Source organism: Marmota monax, unplaced genomic scaffold, assembly GCF_021218885.2.
Source record: "Marmota monax isolate L192 unplaced genomic scaffold, Marmota_monax_Labrador192_F-V1.1 WCK01_AAM20220418_F8-fsc00001, whole genome shotgun sequence".
In the NCBI taxonomy this organism is placed as follows: domain Eukaryota; kingdom Metazoa; phylum Chordata; class Mammalia; order Rodentia; family Sciuridae; genus Marmota; species Marmota monax.
The window spans coordinates 49,639,006-49,662,731 of NW_026693777.1; the positions used below are offsets into that span (position 1 = coordinate 49,639,006).

The 23,726-nt window shown below is 36.2% G+C and overlaps 1 protein-coding gene across 4 annotated transcripts in view; it reads left to right on the top strand.

The window, feature by feature from the left end:
* Positions 1 to 23,726, top strand: part of Slc12a1 (solute carrier family 12 member 1) — an 85,033-nt gene that overhangs the window by 5,142 nt on the left and 56,165 nt on the right. For 2 of the 4 annotated variants that reach the window (XM_046460869.2, XM_046460872.2), the window contains exons 3-9: positions 6,894 to 7,028; positions 7,202 to 7,277; positions 12,552 to 12,647; positions 14,981 to 15,120; positions 16,371 to 16,481; positions 18,523 to 18,634; positions 20,172 to 20,299. In XM_046460869.2, the coding sequence (XP_046316825.1) occupies positions 6,894 to 7,028; positions 7,202 to 7,277; positions 12,552 to 12,647; positions 14,981 to 15,120; positions 16,371 to 16,481; positions 18,523 to 18,634; positions 20,172 to 20,299 (798 nt within the window). Of the gene's footprint in view, positions 1 to 6,893; positions 7,029 to 7,201; positions 7,278 to 11,922; positions 12,019 to 12,551; positions 12,648 to 13,165; positions 13,262 to 14,980; positions 15,121 to 16,370; positions 16,482 to 18,522; positions 18,635 to 20,171; positions 20,300 to 23,726 lie in introns of all 4 variants that reach the window. The other 2 variants (XM_046460871.2, XM_046460870.2) reach the window with 2 other exon arrangements.

Below are 23,726 nucleotides of genomic sequence, written 5' to 3' on the forward strand. Positions count from 1 at the left end.
TTCTGTACTCTGCTGTTTTCACCAAGCAATATACTTTGGAGATCTTTCCATATAAAAACATATATAATGATTATTTGGCATCTGGCAAGGTTTACTCTAGTATTTTTGCTTTGTAAAGAGAAATCTGTTTTCAATATCCAGCCTCATTCTTGTGGGCACGTTTTCATAAACAATCCTTAACTATATTGCTAACTGAAATGAAACTTCTTTTCAGCCTAACTAATCACCATTTCTGTTAGTTTTTCAGTAAAATATAATTATAAAGGATTCAGCAAAACTATTTAGCCCTCCTATCAAAGCCATGTGTTCTAATGTCATTGAAATCAACTATGGAAAGTATAGGATACTATAATATTATAAAAATTAGAATGAAAGGTTATTTTTAAGGAAGCCAACTGTATACAAACTGTGCCAAATGAAAACCAATGGAATGGCTTCACATTTGGGGCATCAGTCTGTTTGCAATTAAAAATAATTTGTAATAAAAGTATTAAGATTAACTATAGTGTAATAATAACCAACTTTTAACTGAGAGTTTTCTGTGTTAGACACCATGCTCACACTTGAAAAATTATTTCAATGTTTATACCGATCCCTCAAAATAGATACTATTATTGTTGCCATTTTATGGAAGTTGAAAAGTTTTATCTAATTCTATGGTCTTTTAGAAAAGTAAACAAAGATTTAGATCAGTAAGCTTCCAAGGTCAAGAAGCCGAGGTCACATGACTGCAAGTTGAACCCATGATGTCTTGACTCCAGAGTCCATGCTCTATATCACCGCTCTCCAGGGTCAGTCTGCTCTCCAGTGGCACACTGCTTTGGCTCATTCAACTGCCACAGAGAATGATGGAACTCAGGCACAATGAAAAAAATCTTACATCAGTCACGAGGAGCTGACCAGAAAGTCCTAATTCATTCCTTGTTTCTAGCTGGTACCGACAGATCATATTTCTTCTACTGAATTAATTACAGGTCTCAATCATTTTCATTGTCATCATCAAAAGCATTTATTAGTCATTTATTTACAAGAGCTGCTATGTAAAGTGAGTTGAAGAGATTTGACCTATATTCTCTGGAATTTTATCATATAAGTCAAATGACATTGTTATGGCTAAAAATAAAGGACAGGTAGGTAATCAAGCCAAATATTAAACCACATAAATCAGTGTATTAAATACTTAGACAAATAACAATGTACAAATGTTTTCTCTAGAGAATAATCTTTTCTAAAAAATGTTTTCAAATTCAAATTTGGAACTTCAGCATTCAAATTGGGGATATATAAAATTAAAAATAATCACTAAACTAACAATAGTCGAAGAAAATAGTCATTAAAATTGATGCCTTAAAGGGCAGTGATGATCAGAGGCCACTCCTAAAATATTTGCTGGAGTGCAACTCTGTAAAGAAGAGTTCCTTCTGATACTTGTTAGAGTTTCTAAGTACCCCAGGCCAGTTTCCTGGGAGCTCTTGCTATTAAAATAATCTGTGAAAAAAATATGATTAATTTCCCATTATTTATATATAGTTTAGTAATAAATAATGGGTAGAGTGAGAGTTCTCTTAAAAGTATACTTGGAAAATACTTTCAATTTTCTTTTTCATATGCCAGTTTATTGCATATAGTCAACTTTCTGCCTAAGTTATCAAAAACAAGTCAGTTTATGTATGAAATATGTTTTCAGATACAGCAAAAATGCTATGATTATAAATTGTGACTCTTGGTGGTGATTTAGAGGCATAGTTTATAGTACCTTAAAACAAGAAAAAGAAACGCTCTCATTTTCATCATTTAAAATACACTCCTTTATCACAAATGAGTAAAAAATGTATAATCATAATAATATTGCTCAATAAGATATGAAATATAGTTAGAACCATACTTTTTTTTTTTTTATTCTGAGATGCACCTTAAGACTCTGGTTCTTACTTGGATTGGTTTTAAAGTAATCCTGTGGCAGGGGAGTGAGGAATTTAGAAGGGATAGATTCACCATATGTTGATAATTATTGAAGCTGAGTAATATGTACAGGAGATTTATTATATTATTCTCTATACTTCTTCATATGCTTGGATATTTAAATAATAAAAGAAAATTTAAAACAATGGGGGATCATCTAGGACTAAATATTTATGAGAATTCTATCACCTTGAGATTAAAGCTCAAAGCTCGAGAGCATGTATAAGTAGCAAACTTAACTAACTGGAATTTAAAGAATAAATATATTTAATTTCCTCTGTTTTGATGATATCTACAAAGACATTTTTAGGGAAACTGAAGACCCACATTATATATTAAATAAAATAATTTGTCATTATCTGGAAGAATTCATTAGTGATCTGTCCCTTAAACTGCATGTGATTGAAGCTTCACCAGTTTATTGATATTGGAGGAGGAAAAATCTTTTATCTAACACTCTTTCTTTTTTAAAGGTGTATTTAGTGCTTTAGGGGGAAAAAAAAACTTACCTGTAAAACTCTCAGTAAACAAATAATCTTTCCCTAAAGCTATATAATTTAAAATGCATTTACAAAAGGTTATGGGTCATCATTTATGCTAATGGAGTGTGAACAAACAAATTAATTCAAAGTATAAAAGAAAAAACTGGTTTCAGGGTGCAATTATAAAACTTTTGATCTCTGAGACTTTGATTTCAAGAACATATACCAGCCAGGAGTCTATGAGCCACTGGGCATAGTTCATAGCCATCAAGGCCCCACAAACCCTCAGCCCAAAGTCAGGTACAGTATTTTGATGATGCTTTGAGTTTATCAAGGAGGCATTTATTAAAGAGTGAGACGAAGTTTAGCTTTGCCATGTTAGAACAGAAAGGTGGCTGACATAGAGGAATGATTTTGCCTTAAATTATTTCCAGATAAGATTTTCAGAAAACCTATTGGATTTATTCTCATTGGCAGCTTCCAAGAAAAGCTAAGTAACTTACTGGAAGACACGCCCTAAATTAATTGCACTGTCAAAGCTAGTTTCCAAGTTTCCTAGTTTATAAGATGTAGGATTTTTCAGCTCCAACAGTAGAGTAAGCAATGAAAATGGCATCTGTGCTTGTATTTATACTATCAAACCTTACTAGTGGGGAAAAAAAGTATGCATTCAGGTCCCCCCTCCATCGCCCCCAATAGTATACATAATATAAATGTATTTAAAACTTTGAAACTTCAGCAGGTTACAATATTTACCTAAAGGAGACTTGAAACCCTACATTGGCTCTATTTTTGAATAATTTAGAAAATGATTGCTTTACTGACTTCCACATGTGGTTGTTTTTCTGTCATGCCCTCATAGAATATTCGTTTTACATCATATTTTGACGTTCTAAAGATAAATTAAAAAACTGTTAACTAAACTGTGACCAGGAAGGGCATCCATCAAGAAGAAATGTTCATTTAAGGGAAATGTTAAATATCCTATTCATCCTTAAGCTTACTTTGTATTTTTTTCAGTCATTGGTATTCTCATTAATCCAGACCTAAGGGTCACAGTCGCTTTTGGTATTCATCAGAGAGCAGAGCAATTTCTTGGACCAAATCCTCAAGTTCAGTTTTAGTCAGAAAATATGGTTCTAGTCCCAAGACTGCCTTTAAAAAACAAGTGACTGAGACTATGTCTCATGGGGTCTCCAATTGATCCAGGCAAAGAAAATCACCTTCTTCCTGAATGAATATCTGCTGATGATCTGGTCACAAGACTCTTGATTCGCTAGAACACTGATAATTTTTTTGGAAATTGTTTTCAAATTAAGTGAAATAAATTAATCTCCTAACCAAATAATCCCTTCAACATTCATGGATATTTTAACACATTCCTAAATTTCCTGCCTTTAATGATTATGAGAGTTACGTTTGACCCATGTAGCTGCTGCATCTATATAGAATTTGTTAAGAAAAAAATAGAGTTTGTATTAAATTGAAAATAACATCAAATGTTTCATCCAAAATTGACTGCATTGTATAGATCTTTGTTGTCCAATATGGTAGCCATTAACTACTTGTGGCTAGTGAACAGCAGAAATGTCAGTAATGCAAACCAAAATGTGTTGTCATGGAAAATATACACCATATTCAAAGACTTACTATAAAAAGAATACATAAAATATCTTATGAATATTTTATTATGCTGATTACGTGTTTCAATAATACTTTAAATTCCATTAAATAAAATATTGTATTAAAACAATGATTCAGTTCCTTTCCACAAGGTAAGGTGCTACTACTATTAACAAATATTTACATAGCAAATGCTAGAAATATAAAATGTGATTTTCATATTGTATTTAAGAATTAAATACATCTTTAGATTTTTTAAACTCTTTAAAACATAGCTATAGGGGTTGGGAGTATAGCTCAGTGGTAAAGCTCATGCTTAACATGTGCTAGGTGCTAGGTTCAGTTCCTGGCTCCAAATATAAATGAATGAATAAATAGATAAAAGTAATTACTAGAAAATTTTGAATTACATACATAACTTGCATTTGTAGCTGGTATAGACCACCAGTTTCTGCCCTGTGAGGTTGGCCTCAATTTCTTTGAATGTTATTTATTTCTATTTTACATTGGTCTGAATATTTTGGTTTTTCATTATCTATGCAAATAGGAATTGAAGATGCTTAAGATAAGATATTACTTCGGTAATTCAAAACTAAGTTTTCTTTGTTTTGTGAGATTTTTGTTTGTGTTTGATACTAGAAATTGAACATTTTACCACTGAGCTACATCCCCAACCCTTTTTATTTTTTATTTTGAGACAGGGTCCTGTTAAGTTGCTCAGGGCCTCACTAAATTGCTGAGGTCATCCCAGAATTTGAGATCCTCCTACCTCAGCCTCTGGAGTATCTGGGATTACTGGCATGAGCTACCACACCTGGTTTAACTGTTAATTTCAATTTCCTCTATTGTTAAAATTTTTTTTCCCCAATACTGTCAGAAAATAATAAGATGAGCTGACTTGAGATTTATTTTCTTCCTCTCTCTTTTTAAATGTGGCCTGCACAGAGGAAATGGACTTATAAGGAAGAAAAAGAAAAAGAAATAGGAGATTAGAATGGATAAGAAACTAAGACATCTGATCCCAAGTGGTGGAGATCAGGGAATTTAGGTCCACTTTACAGATTCAACATCATTTATTAGGGCCTTTGTATGATAAGCCCTTTATTGATGTTGAAGAGCAACGCACACTACTGTCCTTCTCTGATTCAGTTGTCAAAGAGTGACTCCTATCACATTATATTTTATTAGTTATCTAAATGTCACACTAGTATCATGAATAAAGTCTTATGGAGAAGAAATTTAGGTATGCATTCTTATTTACACAATGAAGGAGAGAACATGCTGGAAGATAAGAAGTCAAATTCCCTGGAATTAAATAGCCCAAATTAGAGTCAGTTTACAATAGTCAGACTAATGGCATGCAAAAGCCCAAAGATCCAAGAGCCCTTGAGTACGCAAGGCCAGAAAGTTAATTATTCCAAAACAAAGTTTTTATAATAAAAACTAAATGTTTATTATACACCAGTCTCATTTTAGAAGGAAAAAATAGTCCCATCAAGTTTTCTTAGTGACGTCAGCACATAGCATTCTAGGCTTAAGCCAATTTAGAGCCTGGTATGGTGGCACACCCCTGTAATCCCAGCAACTCAGGAGACTGAGGCAGGAGGATGGCAAGTTCAAGGCTAGCTTGGGCAACTAAGTGAGACCCTGTCTCAAAATAAAATAAAAAAGGATGAGGATGTAGCTCAGCGATACAGAACCCTCAGGTTCAATTCTTAGTACCAAAAAAATAAAAAATAAAAACAACCCCCGCTCCCCCTCCCAAAAAAACCAACAACTTATATAACTAATCTAAAATAAAATTATCCCATAATAATGATAATTCAGTCCTGGGTCAAAGGGGCTTCTTCAGTGATTTCAAAATGGGTACTGGAAAAGTTGGCTTTGGGGAAGCTCAGTGAGATGTAGTTTACTGAGTAAACAGCCAAGCAGATGTTAGATAGACTAAATTAACTAGAAGCATCTGAAATTATTCAAAGTCATTTCTAGAAGAGCTATTGGAGATAGAGAGCTTTTTTTTAACTTGAAACAGATATTTTCTCCCCATTGAACTCAGAGGCTATCACTCTAGAAAGGAAGTTGTTTTTTTTTTTCCTTTCCCAAATTAGGTCACAGAAAAAAACTGCATAAAGGTTTTAATCATTATTTTATACTACTTAGTTTTTATTCTTAGCAAATCTTTCTGGTAGTTAGTTGGTCATGAGACCTTTTACCTTCTACACAATGCTAGTACACTCAACAATTATCAAAGACACATCAAACCTGTAAGAAACTAGTCTTGCATGTGGGTGTTTTTTTTTTTTTTTTTTTCCACTGAATCCTCTTAAAGACCTTCTGAGGTGAGTAGAGAAGTTTTATTGTCTTTATTGTCATTATTTGGGGTGATTAAAATGGAGCATGGGGAAAGAATTCCAGATACTCTGCAGTACTGAGGAAAGTTATTTTTCTGGTCCTTCCAATAAGCTGCCCCAAAGATGCTAGTTTAGTCTTACTAGGCTTCCTTCCTTTCATCTCTTCTTTTTGTTCCTTTTTTTGTTTTAACTTATATTTAAGGACATAATCTCATCAGTGGGAGGACCATCTAGGTTCCCTCCGTTCACCGTCCTTATAGGTTTAGCCTAAAAGTCACTGACAAAAGGAACACATCAGCTGGGCAGGGGATGGTGAGAGTGAGCTACAGGGAGAGCTATTTTGCTAAAATGACCAGAATGTTTTTGTTTTTGTCTTGTCTAAAGTTTTGTGTGAATTGTTTTGATTTGCCTTTGAAAGTTTTATGGAATCATTTGTTTGTTGACTTCGATGTTTTTACTATCTGTAAAAATGCAGAATGTGACAGTGGCCCCAGGTTCAGCTGACAGGGTTGCTAATGGCGATGGGATGCCTGGAGATGAACAAGCAGAAAACAAGGAGGAAGAAGATACAACTGGTGTCGTGAAGTTTGGATGGGTGAAAGGTGTGCTGGTGAGAAAGCTCCTGTGTTTACACATGAAAACCATCCACTCTATGATCTAGTGTCACTTAATCACTCTATGATTAAGTGTCAGCAAGGCCTGAATACTAGAATTACAAAGATGACTGAATTTTGCCCCATATTTGCTTCTCATGTCTCTTCAATATCCCTTTTTTATCCACAGGTAAGATGCATGCTGAATATCTGGGGAGTCATGCTCTTCATTCGCCTCTCCTGGATTGTTGGAGAAGCTGGAATTGGTAAGCATTGTCCTCCTCCTAAATGATTTTTTTAAGTAACTTTTATTTATTGATTGATTGATTTATGTGGTGCTGAGGATCGAACCCAGTGCCTCACATGTGCTCTACCCCTGAGCCACAACTTCAGTCCCTAAATAATTTTTGATGTAAATTATAAACTCAGTGAGTAACTTGGTTTCACCTTTAATACCAAATGTGAGATGAAGGTTACAGAAATTTTTTACACTTGAGCTCCTTTCACTTTGCCTCTTTGACAGTGTTTGTTGGAAAGGACAAGTAAGGAAGGTTAGCTCCTGCAAGGCTGGAATTTTCCAAATTGCATGCAAGTAAATGCTCAAGTCAATCTATCTTTTGACAGAGTTTAAAGCAAAACAGGTACACAAAAGCACATTCATTTTAGATAATAATATTCATATTTTGGGATATATTGACATTTGCCCTTTATTTGCTGAACAACATCCCTCTTATGATGATTATCAAACTTCACTATATGAAAACTACTTGTGGAAAGACTGGTGAAAATGTGACCTAATAAAAGTGCTGAACTGTTGAACATTTTCCAGAGAAAATAATTGTGTTACCTTCAGGTACCAGCAGTTAGAAAACAAAGGTTAGTAAGATATTACCCGATATAAGCTTAAAATGATGGAGGAAATGTCTAAGATCATGTCTATAACTGATGTTATTTTTTTTTTCTAAATGGGAAAATGGAAGACATGGATATTATTCTAGGAGTGATTATTTAAGCTTTTAAATTGCTGTGTTCCATTTAAAATATGTCTTCTGGCAAATCTTTTTTGTTGAGAGCATATTATTAAGATTTGTATAAAAAATTAATTTGAATGTTATCAAAGGTTCTGATTTAATGTAATAAAAAGCAATGATGCTCTATTCTGTATATGTGAAATACATTAGAGTCACTTTTGAGGGAAGATTTATAAAGTGTGAGTGTCAAGAAGTTCAGATGTGCTCTCAGAGACTACTCCAGAAGGTATCTCAATTCATGTTTAAAAAGTAGTTGGTGACTGCTGCCTTTGCTCCTCAAAACTCATACAGAACCACCAGAAGACTAACTCAAAAGAAAGGGCTAAGCTGTAAATTGAAAAAGTGGAACCAGTTCCCACAGTTTTTCCATGTTTCATGTTTGGCAACTGCTAAGTTCCTGACAAAGGGCTGCTTGCCGGTTTTATGATGCATATCAAATGAACGCGTACAGCTGCAGGGTCCAAAATAAGTATATGCTGTTCCACGGAAAATCTGCATCTTAATATTGCCAAGGTTTTGCTCCAGGGTTTCATGCAAAATTAGGTTTTTAAGGGCAGTTTAGTAACTTATTGAGATCATCAAGAAACATTACTTTGTTTGGAGGTGTGAGAGTAGCCAAGGGCAAGAGTAATTCTTTTTAATGCAACTTATTTAACAGCCATATGTTTGGGCAATAATCTGAACTTTAATCAGATCTTACATTACTCTTCACAGCCCGATTTCAAGTTTCTTACAAAGTTGTAAAATATGAAGAATCTTGTTTTCTGCTGAACAGTTTATTATACTTTCAGACATTAGCGTTGTTTAGTAAGAGTATATTACTAAAGGTGTTTAAATCACATATTCGAAGTGATTGGAGTTCTACCCAATTGTTGTTCAGTGAGGCTTCCTTTGAATGGAGGTTTATGGGCTTTGTTTTGTTTCATTTTTTTTTTTTCTTTTCTTTCTTTTTTTAATTCTCAGAAAATAGATTTTAGGGAGTAGTAGAAACTTCTTATCAACCACGCTGTTTCACTGGCCTTTGCTGTGAACCTAAAGTTAAATGATTTAAGCCACCATTTATTCCCATTTGGGTTCTCTGTACTGGAAAAGAAAAGAAACAAACACATGTAGTTTCTTCTTGCTTTGGGGGTAGCTTAGAGAAGAAACCTGCCCACAAAATATTCAAGCCCAGATCTTGTGGATAAAGCCAGAAGGAATCTGGAACCAGCAGCAACAGTAGCTATAGCCCTGGGGGTAGCCATTCAGGAGCTCTGAGATTTGACTGCTTTATTCCTAAAAGCAAATGGAAGGAAGGAATGATAATGCCATCTAGCTGTTCTTCTCTGTTTTAGAGACGTTGGCTGGGGCAAGATGGTTTCCAATAAACTTACCCATTTGGCAGGGGAGATGAGTGTCACTTTACCCTGTGAGCTTTACTTCTCATCTTAAATCTAGGGAGCTGGGTTAATTCTTTCCCAATCAGTTCTTTGAAGATAAACCTAAAGGACCTTGCTGAACAGGCAGACACAAGTTGAGCTAAGCTGAGGGTAGCTGAGTCATCTTACTGTAAGGTAGGTAAGAATTATCTGATAAATTAGATTAGAAAATTGCAAAATGCTGGGATTCACTTTTAAAGATCCCAACTCAGTAGGTCCGGGCATTTTTAATAAGCACTCCAGGCATTTCCTGGAGCAAGTGGTTGGAGGACCACACTCTGAGAAAACAATAAACTGAAAGTTTCCTATGCTGCCTTTCACCCAAGGATTTTATGTGTAATTATGAGAAGGAGAGAAGCAATCCCTCGTTGTTTAAGAGTATAAAACATTGTCCTGAGATTTCAAATGGCTTACAGAAATATACACAATATTAAAGAATAAATTAAGAATTTTGGGAAAAATAGAGGCAAAGGAAAAATATGGATAGGGAAATAATAAATTAGAATAGGTTTAATGCCAAGCAATGCAAACTATATGGTCCTGTTACCATTTCTGGGTATGTTAAACATTCAATCTTAAACTAACTTTCTAAAAACAAAGTCAAGAGAAAAATAATGTACAGAGGATAAAAATAAATCACATTTAGTAGTGCAAGAACCTGAAGCCACATAGTATACAGAAGTGATGCTCTCACCACAGGATCCTTGCAATAGACACAACACATTTAATGCAACTGTTTCTTAGAAACCCTAGCTTTTAAGAGTCTACAGAGACCAAAGCAGTATAATCCAAGTTTGCAACTTTTGCCCCACAATTAACCTATTGCCACTGCACTTTATCCTGCACAATAGTCTAGAGACTCCTGCTAGATCCACAATATATCTGGGAGCATCTCAGTATTTCTGCCTTTAATCACTCTCCACTTCCCTTTTATTGGGGCATGGACCAAGACATCCCTGAGATAAAAGAGCCTACCATCAGCAATTGTAGAGCATATGCTTTGTATATGGAAACACCAAACAGTCCAGGCCAGACCATTCCCAATGGAACCAGAGGGAGTGCAGAGGCTGTGATCCTACAATCTTCTCCCTGAACTCTGGGTCAGCCTCCACTGGACAGGGTATTGTAGGAGAGGGAAATAGTGTTTCCCTCTACTCACCTTAGGTTCATCGACTGTGGCCTTAAAAATTAAACTATTCAAAGCCAGATTAACAAAAAAAAAAAAAAGTGATTCAAAAGGGCCATTAGAACATGAGCTTGTATATCATCTTAACAAAAGAACAATAAAGCTGTAGGAGGGTGGCCAGATAGAGGAAAAGGACTTTGGGTTTCTGGTGTGCAGATTGAGGGAAGCTAAGTAAATGGGAGGAGAAGTACTGGAAGATAAGGTGTATGCATTCTTGTGATGCCTTCTGTAGGCTAAGCAGAAGAAGTTTTGTCTCTGGTCTTTAGTTTCTGTCCTTCCTGGTAACTAGTCAGGACGTTTACAAATGTATATCCTGCATTTAGGCAAAGAGGAAGGAACAGAGAACTTTTCTGGTGTCCTCTTTTAGTTATTTGTCTTTAATAGAAAAAATTCTTATGCCAAAGCAATATATTCTGGCAAATTCTGTCATCTTTGAGTGTCCTAAAGTAGTCAGGCCTTCCTCCAAATTCTGGCCTCTACCACTTTCTTCCTTTCATTATGTTCATTAACCTTCTGAACAGTTAGATCTTCAAGGACAGCTTTTTTCATTTCATATTATTTTTTTCTTGAGGCTCTCACACTACCTACCACACAGACATATATATATATATATATATATATATGGCTTTTAATAAACAATAGCCTTTATGACTGTTGCAAATACAATGAAAAAGCTTGATTATGTACTGTGTCCTATGCACTATGGTAGCAACTTAACATATGCATTCTTTCTAACTCAATTGCCATCTTTGGCTCAGAAAATAAGTAGCCTGCCAGAGGTCACACAGCCAATAAGTTAATGTAGTTTGATTTGATTCTTTCTACCTTACCCGTCTGTCCAATGAACAGTTTGCTATCCTGTATGTAATTTTCCACCCCTACAGAACCAATGTACAAAAAAGAAAGTTAACTAGGAGGAATCACATTTGATCTACAGTTATATTAACAGCTTGGAATAGTATAGATTCGTTTTTTGTTCATTGGTTTCTAGAATGTCATTAACCCCAGGGTTCAAATTATATTTTGACCCATTTCAGTTGTTGAGTTGCATGCAACAAAGCTTTGCACATTTTAGCTCTTGAGTTTCTTGGAACCTGAGCTACTACAGACAGAAAACTTCAAAGTTGAACATTGATTGTTTGATGATTTCCTGGCCAACCTGTGATTCTCAAATGTGGTCCTTCAATGATGACCTTAGGTTTGTTAGCTTTTATGCAAATGACCCAATAGATTGTTCCACCATTTAATTGCCTTTATTTTTCCTCTCTCAACTGAGGTCTTGGTGTGATTATCATCGGCTTAGCCGTGACAGTGACTGGTATCACTGGTTTATCCACCTCTGCTATTGCCACAAATGGATATGTCAGAGGAGGTAATTAAACTTGTGACCCGCAACATCATTTGTAAGGTAAAGGCAACACAGGCTCAAATAGCTCACCACTGACCTTTCTGGGAGTGTTTTCAAAGGTAATACAAGTTGGTTCCTTTCTTTCCCTCCCCATCAGCAAAGGGATGCAAGAAAAATGGAGAAGGATTTAACCTTTGTCAAATCCCCAACTTTCTCATTCATGTTCCTCTCAAGTAAGAGAGAAGGTCAAATGTCATGTTTTCTCTTTTCACAGCCAGGGTAGTTTCTCTCCCAGGACACCAGCATAAGTCAACTTTTCCTTTCCAGGGCTGCATTTTAGATTGTGTTTACTTTTGGAAACCATCCTTCATCATAACGAGTGGTTCTCAGACTTGATCTTTATGCCAGGCATACCAGTCTCTCCTCAGCACAAGAAACCCCAGTGGGGCCCGAGACATGGACTTGGAAACTCAAATTAAAAGCTGTATAGTTTGCAGAAGTAAGGAAACCATAGGAGAATAGTGAATGTAATATCTTCTATCTTTCATTGCTAACAGGTCTTGGAGTTCTCATAATTCTTCTTTCCACCATGGTAACTTCTATTACTGGGTTGTCAACTTCTGCAATAGCAACTAACGGGTTTGTTCGTGGAGGTAAAATCTCTAAGATATCTAATACCCTCATCACTTGCTACGGGTATGCAAAAACTTTTTATATACTTGTTTTTGATGGGAACAAGGAAATAGCTCTGTGTTCTTGAAGCCTGGCTAAGTGTCTGGAGGATCTGGATGCAGAGGGAAGCATCAGGTATGGTGAGTATAGTGCAGATCTCTGGTCAGCTCTAGTCTCCTTTCTCATGGACCTCTCTGGAACATTGCAGGTCAAGTTTCACAGATGCACAAATGCCTCGGATAAACATTTTATTTTTCAGGCAAGTCTGCACACCTGTTGCTGGTGTTTCTTAGAAACTGACTCCTCCACATGGCTTCAGTTTTAAAGTTTAGTACATTTCAGGTGCTTCCTAGACCTCCGTGGAATGGGGATCTTTTAGAACATTTCAGGTTTTCATGGGGAGATGGATCCTTCTCTGACAGACAGACTGCTGCATCCTGAAGTCCTGGTGACTTATCTCAGTTCTGGAGCCAAACACCTTTCTTGGGGGATTTTGCAGGTCTTGGAGTCGTCATCATTGGCCTGAGTGTGGTAGTGACAACACTCACAGGTATTTCTATGTCTGCTATTTGCACAAATGGAGTAGTACGAGGAGGTAAGTCAATTAATTTACTTATGACTACAACCTTAGGTTACAGAGCAATTTTTAAAGTTGGTCTAATACTGGGAGCAAAATTTTCATGTTGCTAATTAGCCTCCAAAGTTTAAAAAAAAAATTTAAACAGCAAGGCAACATACTTCTCAACTAAAATTAGGGGATCTCCATAAAAGACCTCTTTTACCTAGCTCCTAGGATAAAACATGTTTTTTTTTTATAGAGTGACTATCTGTTTAGTAAGAAAGTATGGAATACAACAAAATATGAGGTCTATTTTTATACAAGGAAGATTCCTGCCAGCCCTCTCTTAGGTCCCTTCAGGATAGGTCTTCTCCAGCACCCTAGCTGACACTAGTGATGATTCCCATTCAGTAAATCATCCTGTGCCCAGCCTTCAAGGTTCACCCCAAACAATATGCTCCTCATGGCCAACAGGCATGAGAAGATCATCAAGAAGAAAATAAAAACAAAAAGTTTGCAAGCTATCCAGCAGCAGGTAGGCCTAGATAGAAAATGAAGTGGATGAAATTCATTATTGTTCTTCTAACTTCTTTTCTTCCTCATTGCCTTTCCCTTGGCTTTTGGGGTCTACTTTTTTGGGGACCAGGTCTTCTTGATCAGGGCCTTCTAAAACACCATCCCACCCACAAAATTCTTCCTCTGCTAACTTCTGCCTGATTCTCATTTCGACCAAGCCTACCTATTTAACTGTCTAGCTAACTTGTTTAATGAAATGAGCTAAAGGAAATAATGTGGATTTGTTCTACCCAGAAAATACACTACATTTTTAGAGAAGACTTGGTCACTTAACCCAAAGCAGTTACTCTAGTGAAAGAAATTCCTTCTCAGTAGAAGGTGGTTTTCCTGTTTTTCAGTGCATTTGTTCAATGTTATTTCCAAGTCCACTGTGCCCACCTCCAAGACTAGTTCCATATAGAAAGTTGTTGTGATGGTCTTTTAAATAATTAGGGCTCTCTCATATAGCCTTTTTTTTTTAATACATCACTAACTTGCTCTAGGTACAATGCAGGCTGTTGGCCAGTCAGCTTAGTCTTTCCTGTACACAGGAGGACACAGACATGGCCAAGGAACAGGCCATTGTTTCAAACCTTTCCTGCTTTGCCACTTAGTCCCCAATTATGGTATTTAGCAATAATCATGCCTTGTTGAGCTAAAAACATAAAAACCAAGTCTGATTTTTAGAAGGAATAATATGTAGCATTATATTGATACCTTGTTTTATACAGCAAGTGTATCCAAGAACATTTTATGGGATAGAAAAGGAAGTTGAAAGAATAAAGACCAGCTTCTTCCACTTCATTTTCTTTCTAGGCCTGTTCGTTTCTGAAAATTTTGGACATAAAGTTTTATTTTACTGTAATCACATTATTAATTTGAATACTACAGTGATATTTTTTAAAGACAAAGCAATTTTTGATAAAAAAATTCTTGCATAGAGCATTTTTTTTGCATTTAAGTTTCAATAAATTGAATTCATTAAGTCAGGATACTTCTATTGTAGATTACGTACAGAGTACAAGGAATGGCTAGGTTATTCATTATGATGACACAGGAGCCCTAAAATTATTAGAAAGCTGTCATGCTTTATTAGAATAATTAACATTTAAAATTTTTCAGACTTTCAAAATCATTTGATCACGTAAATTAAATTCTTGGCAATTACTCAATGTAAAACATGTTCCTTTCTTATTTCAGGTGGAGCCTACTACCTTATTTCCAGGAGCTTAGGGCCTGAGTTTGGTGGGTCAATAGGCTTGATCTTTGCTTTTGCCAATGCAGTGGCTGTTGCTATGTATGTGGTGGGATTTGCTGAAACTGTGGTAGATCTTCTTAAGGTAAGTAAAGTTTTTCTTTATACAGTCAAGCAAGATAATTTATTTCTTTTTCCAGGGTTTAGGGGGTTATGGGGATATTATTATGGCAAGATGAGAGGGGGAAAGTTGGATATAGGGAAAGGAGCCTCAGACACGACCTCAGAAGTTCTGGCTTTGAATTCCAGCTCTCACTTTACCAACTGGGAGACTTTGGACCAATTCCACTATTCATCTGGAGTGTGTTTTCCAGATCTTTACAATGGGTTAATAATACTGTTCTATGGGCTGGGGATGTGGCTCAAGCGGTAGCGCGCTGGCCTGGCATGCGTGCGGCCCGGGTTCTATCCTCAGCACCACATACAAACAAAGATGTTGTGTCCGCCGAAAACTAAAAAATAAATATTAAAATTCTCTCTCTCTCTCTCTCTTTAAAAAAAAAACTTTAAAAAATAATACTGTTCTATGTGTTTCATGGTATAGATCAGATGAAATGACACATGAAACATTGTGCAAAATATGAAAAATCAGATAGTCATACTTCTATTACGCTTACAGATTTCCAAAGGAAAAGAAAGTTCAAACATTAGAATAACCCACTGCAGAAAACTAGGTATTTCCTCGTTTTAGATGCCCAAACTAGAATGGTGTAGGGATAAGCACACTAATTGGCTTGTGTACAAACTAACTTATGATCTTTGTCTTATGGTAACAATGGTGCACACTGAATTCAATTAATAAAATGACCTGTATTTTAAAATTAGATGAATCATGAGCATTTACATACTTTGTAAGGCATGTTATCTTCAAGAAATGCATTATCAGGTTTGTGTTGTCTATTCTTAAATGGACTTTTAAGAATAATTTTCCAATATTCACACTGTTAAAAAACTCATTTGTATTCCTCTAGAATTCCCCCTGATACCCCAAAATAACTAATCATTCTTCTGAAACAAAGCACAATGTATGCATATATGCTTTTACTTAGTGCTACAGTAGGCTTTCAAAGCTGTGACTATACTGAATCTCTAAAATTTCTAACTCCTAACCTTGGCTATCCAAGGTCTATTATCACAGAAAAAAAAAAAAGGTAGATTCTTTATCTTCTCAAATTTATGAGCACTTCATTTTTCTATTGTCCTAATGGCCCCAGACATCAGTGTACAAAAATCTCTTCTTACTGTTAAATGTTACAATAAGATATGCAAAAAGTTGTATCTATATCTATATGCAAAAAGTTGTATCTCTAATCACTAGTGATTTTTTACCCTTAGGAAAGTGATTCAATGATGGTGGATCCAACCAATGACATCCGGATAATAGGCTCCATCACAGTAGTGATTCTTCTAGGAATTTCAGTAGCTGGAATGGAATGGGAAGCAAAGGTGAATTTCTCAAAATGATGTTATCAACTGCTGGTCAGGTTCTGAACAAATTGCAGAAATCGAGAGAACCCCATATTCAAAAAGAATTGCTATTTGCTATGGCAAAAGGAGCCACTTAGTAGTGCTAGGTAGAACCTCCAGCCCACAAAGCACCAAGTCTTGTCATGCCTCACAGCTCGTGTGTCACATTATTGGCCTGTGCTTGGCCTTTTGTGTCATCCCAGTGACACAGCCACTAAAGTTACTTCCATCTTCATGCCCAGACCCCTTATGACCCTAGCCACAGTGCATACTAGAAGCCCATGTTTCAATGAGGTATTCCCTTTCAAGCTGCCCATGGGTGCTGAAACCCACAAGAATTGATGGTGCTTTGGGAAAAGGTAGCAGAGGCAGAACTATTATTTTCCTCTTAAACCCAGTATTTGACCAGCAGATTTTAGTGTGTTACAGGTTTTGGAACCAGAATACATCTGAATTTAACTGGCAGATTTAAAGCAGAGAGTAAATTTCTGAATGACAGGGAGCCTGTCTTTTGCCTCTTTTGTAACTCCACACAGGAATCTGTGCCACTGAAAATATTCTGCAAGCCTGGAGACACTGTAACTGGTTCTCAAGTGGTCACCAGAAATGGAAAGATCGTCAAAGCCTCCCACCCCTATAAGGGAGTAGCAAACATTCCAACATGGCATCTATTTCTGGGTTATATACTATATATAAGTTAAGCAATATTCACGCATTAAACAGTGTCTGCCATGTGCTGGACCTTCTGCGAAGTACTAGAAATTCAGTTGTGACCAAAACAAGCATAATCCCTGTCACAGTTCAGCATCTGGTCTATGGATAGATGAGTAAGTAAATAGAAAAACAAATAGAAAATGGTAAATGACATAATATATTATCAGGGAAATAACAGGACACTGGGATATTAGAAAATAACAAGGGGGCTGGGAGTATAACACAGTGGTAGTGTGATTGCTTAGTCTGTACAAGCCCTGGGTTTGATCCCTAGGACCTGGAAGAAATAAAGAAAGCTAGCAAACAAGCAACAAGCAAAAGGAGGAAGTAAAAGGACACTGGTTTTAGATTACTTTATGCCCCAAGGAAGACAAAGTAGTTCCACAGCAGTATTGGGTAGTATTTAGAACTTCACCTTTGTAGTTAGAATGTCTAGATTTGAATCTGATTTATATCTCTGTGACATGAGTAAATCATTTAACTTCAGCAACTTAGTGAGGCCCTGTCTCAACAAAAACAAATAAAAGATGAGGGAAGGTTAGGGATGTAGCTCAATGGTAAAGCACCCTTGTGTTCATCTCCAGTGCTCCTCCTCAAAATTAAAATTTAAAGCTTCATCTGTTGTATTATAAGCCCTCAGTGAATGAGGTGCTTGTAGTTCAGATCAAGTAGCCAGGAGAGGGCTCTTTGAAGAGGTCACAGAGACTTATAGGATGCAGGAAATAGATACATAAAGACTAAGGTGAAGTGAGATCCTGCTAGAGGGAACAGTATATGGTGATGTCAAGCAGGTACACCATTTGAAAAGTTTCAGGAACTGGAAGACCATTTGGCCAGTAGTAGACTGTTCACATGAGCACACACTGGCAGCCTGACATTAAGGGCATGATGGAAATTCCATGAACCCTTCCGTTCTCTGGTAGTAGGCTCTCTGCAGTAGGAAGAGGAAGAATTCATAGGTACTCTGCCTGGAAAAGAACTCAAATCTGTACAAGTTAAACCTTCTGGCTCCAGTTACATTCCTGGAAGTATTGTGGTAGTTTCCCACTTCCTACTTGAAATGTTCTTGAAGTGTCACCTCCAAGTACCCAAGCACATACTCCAACTGAAAATGCAGCCGCTACATCCAAGTAGAAGAGGGTCTGTTAAGATGATAGTCCATAAGGATGCACTTATCACTGACAGTGGGGAGCAGAGCCTTATTGAATAAGCAGAGAGTCTTTCTCCAGTGGACAATAACTTCTACAATTATGTGAAAAGTTGTTAACTAAATCTAATTTGATCCCCTTTCATTTTGCCATTCCAGGCTCAAGTGATTCTTCTGATTATTCTTCTCATTGCGATTGCAAACTTCTTCATTGGGACTGTCATTCCATCCAACAATGAAAAAAAATCCAGAGGCTTCTTCAATTACCAAGGTACAGATGACAAACTAGTTTCTCCTCGATCCATGTTGCTCCCCACATCACTGTCCCTATCCCCCAATCGCAGCCAACAGAATTCCAGCATAGCCCAGGAAAGAGACCACATACTAGAGTTGGATTTGGGAGAGACAGGGTTGAATTTTAAATCCACTGTTTATCAGCTGGACAGGTCACCTGATGTGTTTGGGTCTCAGATTTTCCTGCTAAATGTGTGAGTGATGATAATAATAACTTCCTGAGGGAATTTTGAAAAGTAAATGAGATAGTTGTTATGAAAGTGCCTTGTAAACCTTAAAATGCTGGACAAATTATTGCTGTCAAGTAGTGGGAATAGAAATTACATGCAGGGAAAGAGAACACAGCTTGAACAATTTGTTCAACCAGTGCAGAGCACTAGAGTCAAACAAAGACATTTTTTTTCCCTTCCTGGTAGATTTTTTGGCATCTTAACCTTGCTGTGGCATTACCTAGTTGAACATCAGTGTCAGGATTTCAAGCATGAAGAATTATAGGCTTACTTAGTGTAGCATTCTGTGATAACATCATCAAGCATGGAATTTGACCTCTCTCTCCTATTCTGTTCTACACACCCACTTGTTCCTACCTTTCCACCCTGGAATCCACTGCTAAGTTTGTTTTGTATTTCACTTTATTATTTGTTCAGTTGTCCATATTTGTTTTCTTAAAAAACATCACATTACCTCTATCTTTCTGAGTCTCTTTCTCTGTAAAGATTATCTTCTTCGCTTTGGACATGAACATCCTTTTCCTTTCTATTCTTTTCCCTCTTCCCATTCATATGGTATTTTTTTCTGATGTCTTAAATTTTCTTTCCTCTTTGTATCTGATTCTTTCATTCACAATTTTCTTCCTCCTTTTCTTTTACCTTTCCGTTTTTCTTCTAGATTGTTTCCTTTCACTTAAGTAATATGATGGCAACCTGTGGGATAGCCTTTCTGTAGGGACAACACACTACTTTCTCACACATGAGAATTTGGTATAGGGATCTAAGATCCAAATTCTGGGGGCAAGAGGCAAAGAGATTAGAAAATTAATAATAACATTTTAAAGTAGCTTCACCCACAGAATTCTCCTATCATTTAAATTAAAAGCATAAAAAAGAGTGCTGCTTGTTTCAGGTATGTATGCATATGAGAATGTAGTTGGTGGGGGGACATGGTATGTGTGAATGTATATGGTATACTTTGTGAATGTGCCAGTATGATGATAAAAGAGTTTTTCATCTTCTCTTTCAATCTCTTCAAGACTCAAAGAAGTCAGTCATCCTGGGTCTCTGTTAACACAAAAAATTACTGATTTTTCAGAGCTATGTCATAGAGCTCTGAAGTGTTATGATATACATTTTGACTGTTGGCAAATACTAACAAATCCATCAGGAGTACAACAGCATCTTTCAGCTCATCCCAGTTAGACTCTTGAGATATATTTGCATTTAGAGATATAGAAGCCAAAGTTTTTCTACTCTGTGAAAAAAGTCTACATGATAATTTTCTTGTAATTTGTGTTATAGCATCAATATTTGCAGAAAACTTTGGACCAAGCTTCACAAAAGGAGAAGGCTTCTTCTCTGTCTTTGCTATTTTTTTCCCAGCAGCTACTGGGATTCTTGCTGGTGCCAATATTTCGGGAGATTTGGAGGTATGCTGTTTTCTCTGCTTTGTAGTTCATGGTAGTGCAGTTGATGGACAGCCCAGGGAGCTAAGAGATTGAATGTGACCCCATTTCCCTACAGATCCAAAACTATAAAATTTCTGCAAGTTTTCTTGGCTACTTAAAGTTCTCTCTTTTAATGCTCAATTTATATTCCTACTCCAGATAGTTCTTCCAAAAGTCTTAATTAGTGATATCAGAACAATTGAGTATATTAACATGATGTCAGTTTTCCAACAAAATGAATATAGTTCAGTGAGAAACTATCCAAACCACCCCTTCTCTTTTCAAGCCATAATTAATAAGAACATGGAACATTTAAGGGAAAGCAAAAGCAAAAAACAAAACAAAACAAAACAAAAAACAAAAAAACAACAATATTGTTACTTTGCACTCCATTCATATTATCCTGCTAAATACTGAAAGAATTGTTATATTAAAATTTTAGTTTTAATGTTTTATTAAAGATAACAAACAGTGGCCAAAATAAGATAGAAGTTTTTTTTTTTTTTGTAAGTGCATAAACACCTGAGCTCATAGGCCATTCATTTAAAGAAAGGTCTGCTTTAAAAGGTAGCCCAGGAACTCAGATGAGCTCTCTTGTTTCACTATTACATTAGGATTTACCCTCATTTGCAAGGTCCAAGATGACTAATCATTTCCAGGATCACATTCCAGGCCACAAGCAAGAGCATAAGGAAGTAGAAACAAGCAATTCCCAAACTTTGCACAGATCCCTTCTACTGGCATTCCATTGGTTAGAATTTGGTCTCAAGACCTTCCACAGTTTCAAAGGAGTCTGGGAAATGTAGTCTTCAACTGGGTATAATGTGCCAGATAAAATTTGAAGGGGTTCTAGTATTAAAAGGAGGAAGATAAGGATGGATATTAGGGAGAAATAAGAAGTATGTCTAAAAAAAAGAGAAGGAACAGGTTTTAACTCACACACAAATGATTCAGATTTTACCTCAATAAATTTATAATCAACTTCAGAAGATAGGAAATATTTTCAAGAATCATCAGGAGATATGTATAAGTGGGAAGCATATGCACTGTCCTAGTGGATCATGACATAAAAATACTGAATAATTGTTCAATTAGTCAGGGATGATTTCAAGGAGGTAATTTTTGAACCTGAAATGAAAACCAAGACTAGCTGCTGACTATTGGTGAGGAAATACCAAGCAATTCCAGGCAGAGAAGACAAGGATGGTCAAGCATGAGGAAACTGTGGGAACAATGAGGAGTCTAGTTCAATGGGAAAAATCCTGATAAGGCTGGATAACCTTGGAAGGGACTTCAGGGAGAGGTGCTTCCCATAAAATGTGACTCCCTGCAAGTGGAAATTTTGCCTTCAGTTTATTCACTGCTGTATTTTCAAAGCTAGCTTTGGTAAATATTTATTGAGTTTAATGAGTTAAGGCATTTAGATTTGTTATGTTAGGGACCACAGTGCTGTGATAAATTCTTGAGCAGAGATAATGACAGAAAAGATTATGATGAAGCTCAGAAAAGTCAAGAAAATTATTCAAAATGATTCAAGTAGTAAGTATTAACACCTAATGAAATTTAATTATGGATGTTCAACTTCTGGTTTCTCAGCACTGGAAATCAAAGGTCACTCATTTAAATTTCTGCAAGCTGTAAGCATACTTTCAAATTAAAGATTATTATGCTTTCCTTATACTTCTTAAAAACTAGTTTGTATTAGATGCTTGGTAGTCAGTTCAGCTTAGCTAGCACTAACTCAGTGCCTGAATTAAGACTAAGCAGGGGAAAAGGATCAAAGGGGTAAACTTTAATTTGAGTTGGGGAAAAGAAATTGAAAGAATGTTTTTACAGTGATCCACAGTAAGAAAACATTATACATCATAACCAAATGCACACTTTAAAAACTTCTTCAAATGGTTCTTCATTTCTGATAGTTTCACATCAGTTCTATTCTATTGTATTTTTTTTTAACACTAGCGGAATTTTTTGAATTGAATTCATGGCACAGTAGTTGAGGAAAAAGAAACAAACATGGCCATTGAGGTTGAAATGGAAGGATACCAGTGTGGAGATGTCTAATAAATAGCTAGATTGATGAGCCTAGAACTCTGGAAAGGAGAGAGGGCAGGACTGGAACCACAACCTGGATGAACTCACCTAGGTATGTGCAAGAGGGAGAAGTAAAAAGAGGTCCAAGGCAGCACTCAGGGAAACACAGACATTCAAATTATTAATTGGTGAAAGGAAATCCATTATGTAAAAAGAGAAAAAGCTTTCTAAGAGGTAAGGGAAGCCAAGAAACACTGGCGTCATAACAGTCAAAAGAGGGGAATCCTGGTTTACACCTAAAGGACTTAAAGTCAGCATACTATAGTGATGCAGCCACATCAATGTTTATAGAAGCTCAATTCACAATAGCTAGATTATGGAAACAACTTAGGTGTCCTTCAATAGATGAATGAATAAAGAAAATATGATACACACACACACACACACACACACACACACACAATGGAATATCACCCAGCTTTAAAGAAGAGTGAAATTATGGCATTTGCCAGTAAATGGTTGGAGTTGGAGAATATCATTCTAAGCAAAATAAGCCAATCCCAGAAAACCCAAGGCCGAATGTTTTCTCTAATATGTACATGCTAATTCACAATAAGGTGGGGAGCACTAGGGAAGAATAGCATTACCTTAGATTAGGTAGAGAAAAGTGATGGGAGGGGAAGGGAGGGGATGTGGGGATAGGAAAGATAGTAGAATGAAACAGGCATTATTACTGTATGTATATATGTGACTAAATGACCAATATGATTCTGCAACATGTACACTCAGAAAAGTGAGAAATTATATCCCATTTATGTATGATATATCAAAGTGCATAAATGCATTCTACTGTCATGTATAACTAATTAAAACAAATTTTAAAAATTTAAGAAAAAAAAAGGGGGATCCCTCAAGAAGTAGTAATGTGGCCAAAAGCCAGAGTAGTAAAGTATGTTATGTACTGAAAGGTGACAATATGCTGGGAAATAACAAGGAATCATCAGTACTTATGGATATTATTCCTATCTGAGTGTGAAACTAAAAATAATAGATTCAGTTCAATTGAGTAAATATTTATTGTTCACACAAAATAGGGAGGTGCAAAATGCTTACATCTGCTCAAAGTCTCAGAACCCTTCTCAAGATGGCCCATCAAGAGTTGGCAAAAGGGGACTGGCATTGTGGCTCAGAGATAGAGCACTTGCCTAGCATGCATGAAGCACTGGATTTGATACCCAGCACCACATTAAAAAAAAAAAAAAACTAAATAAACAAAAGTATTTTGTCCATCTACAACTAAAAATATGTATGTAAAAAAAAAAGAGTTGGCACAAGGGACACTACAGAGTTCACATCCTAAGCCTTTCATTTGCTA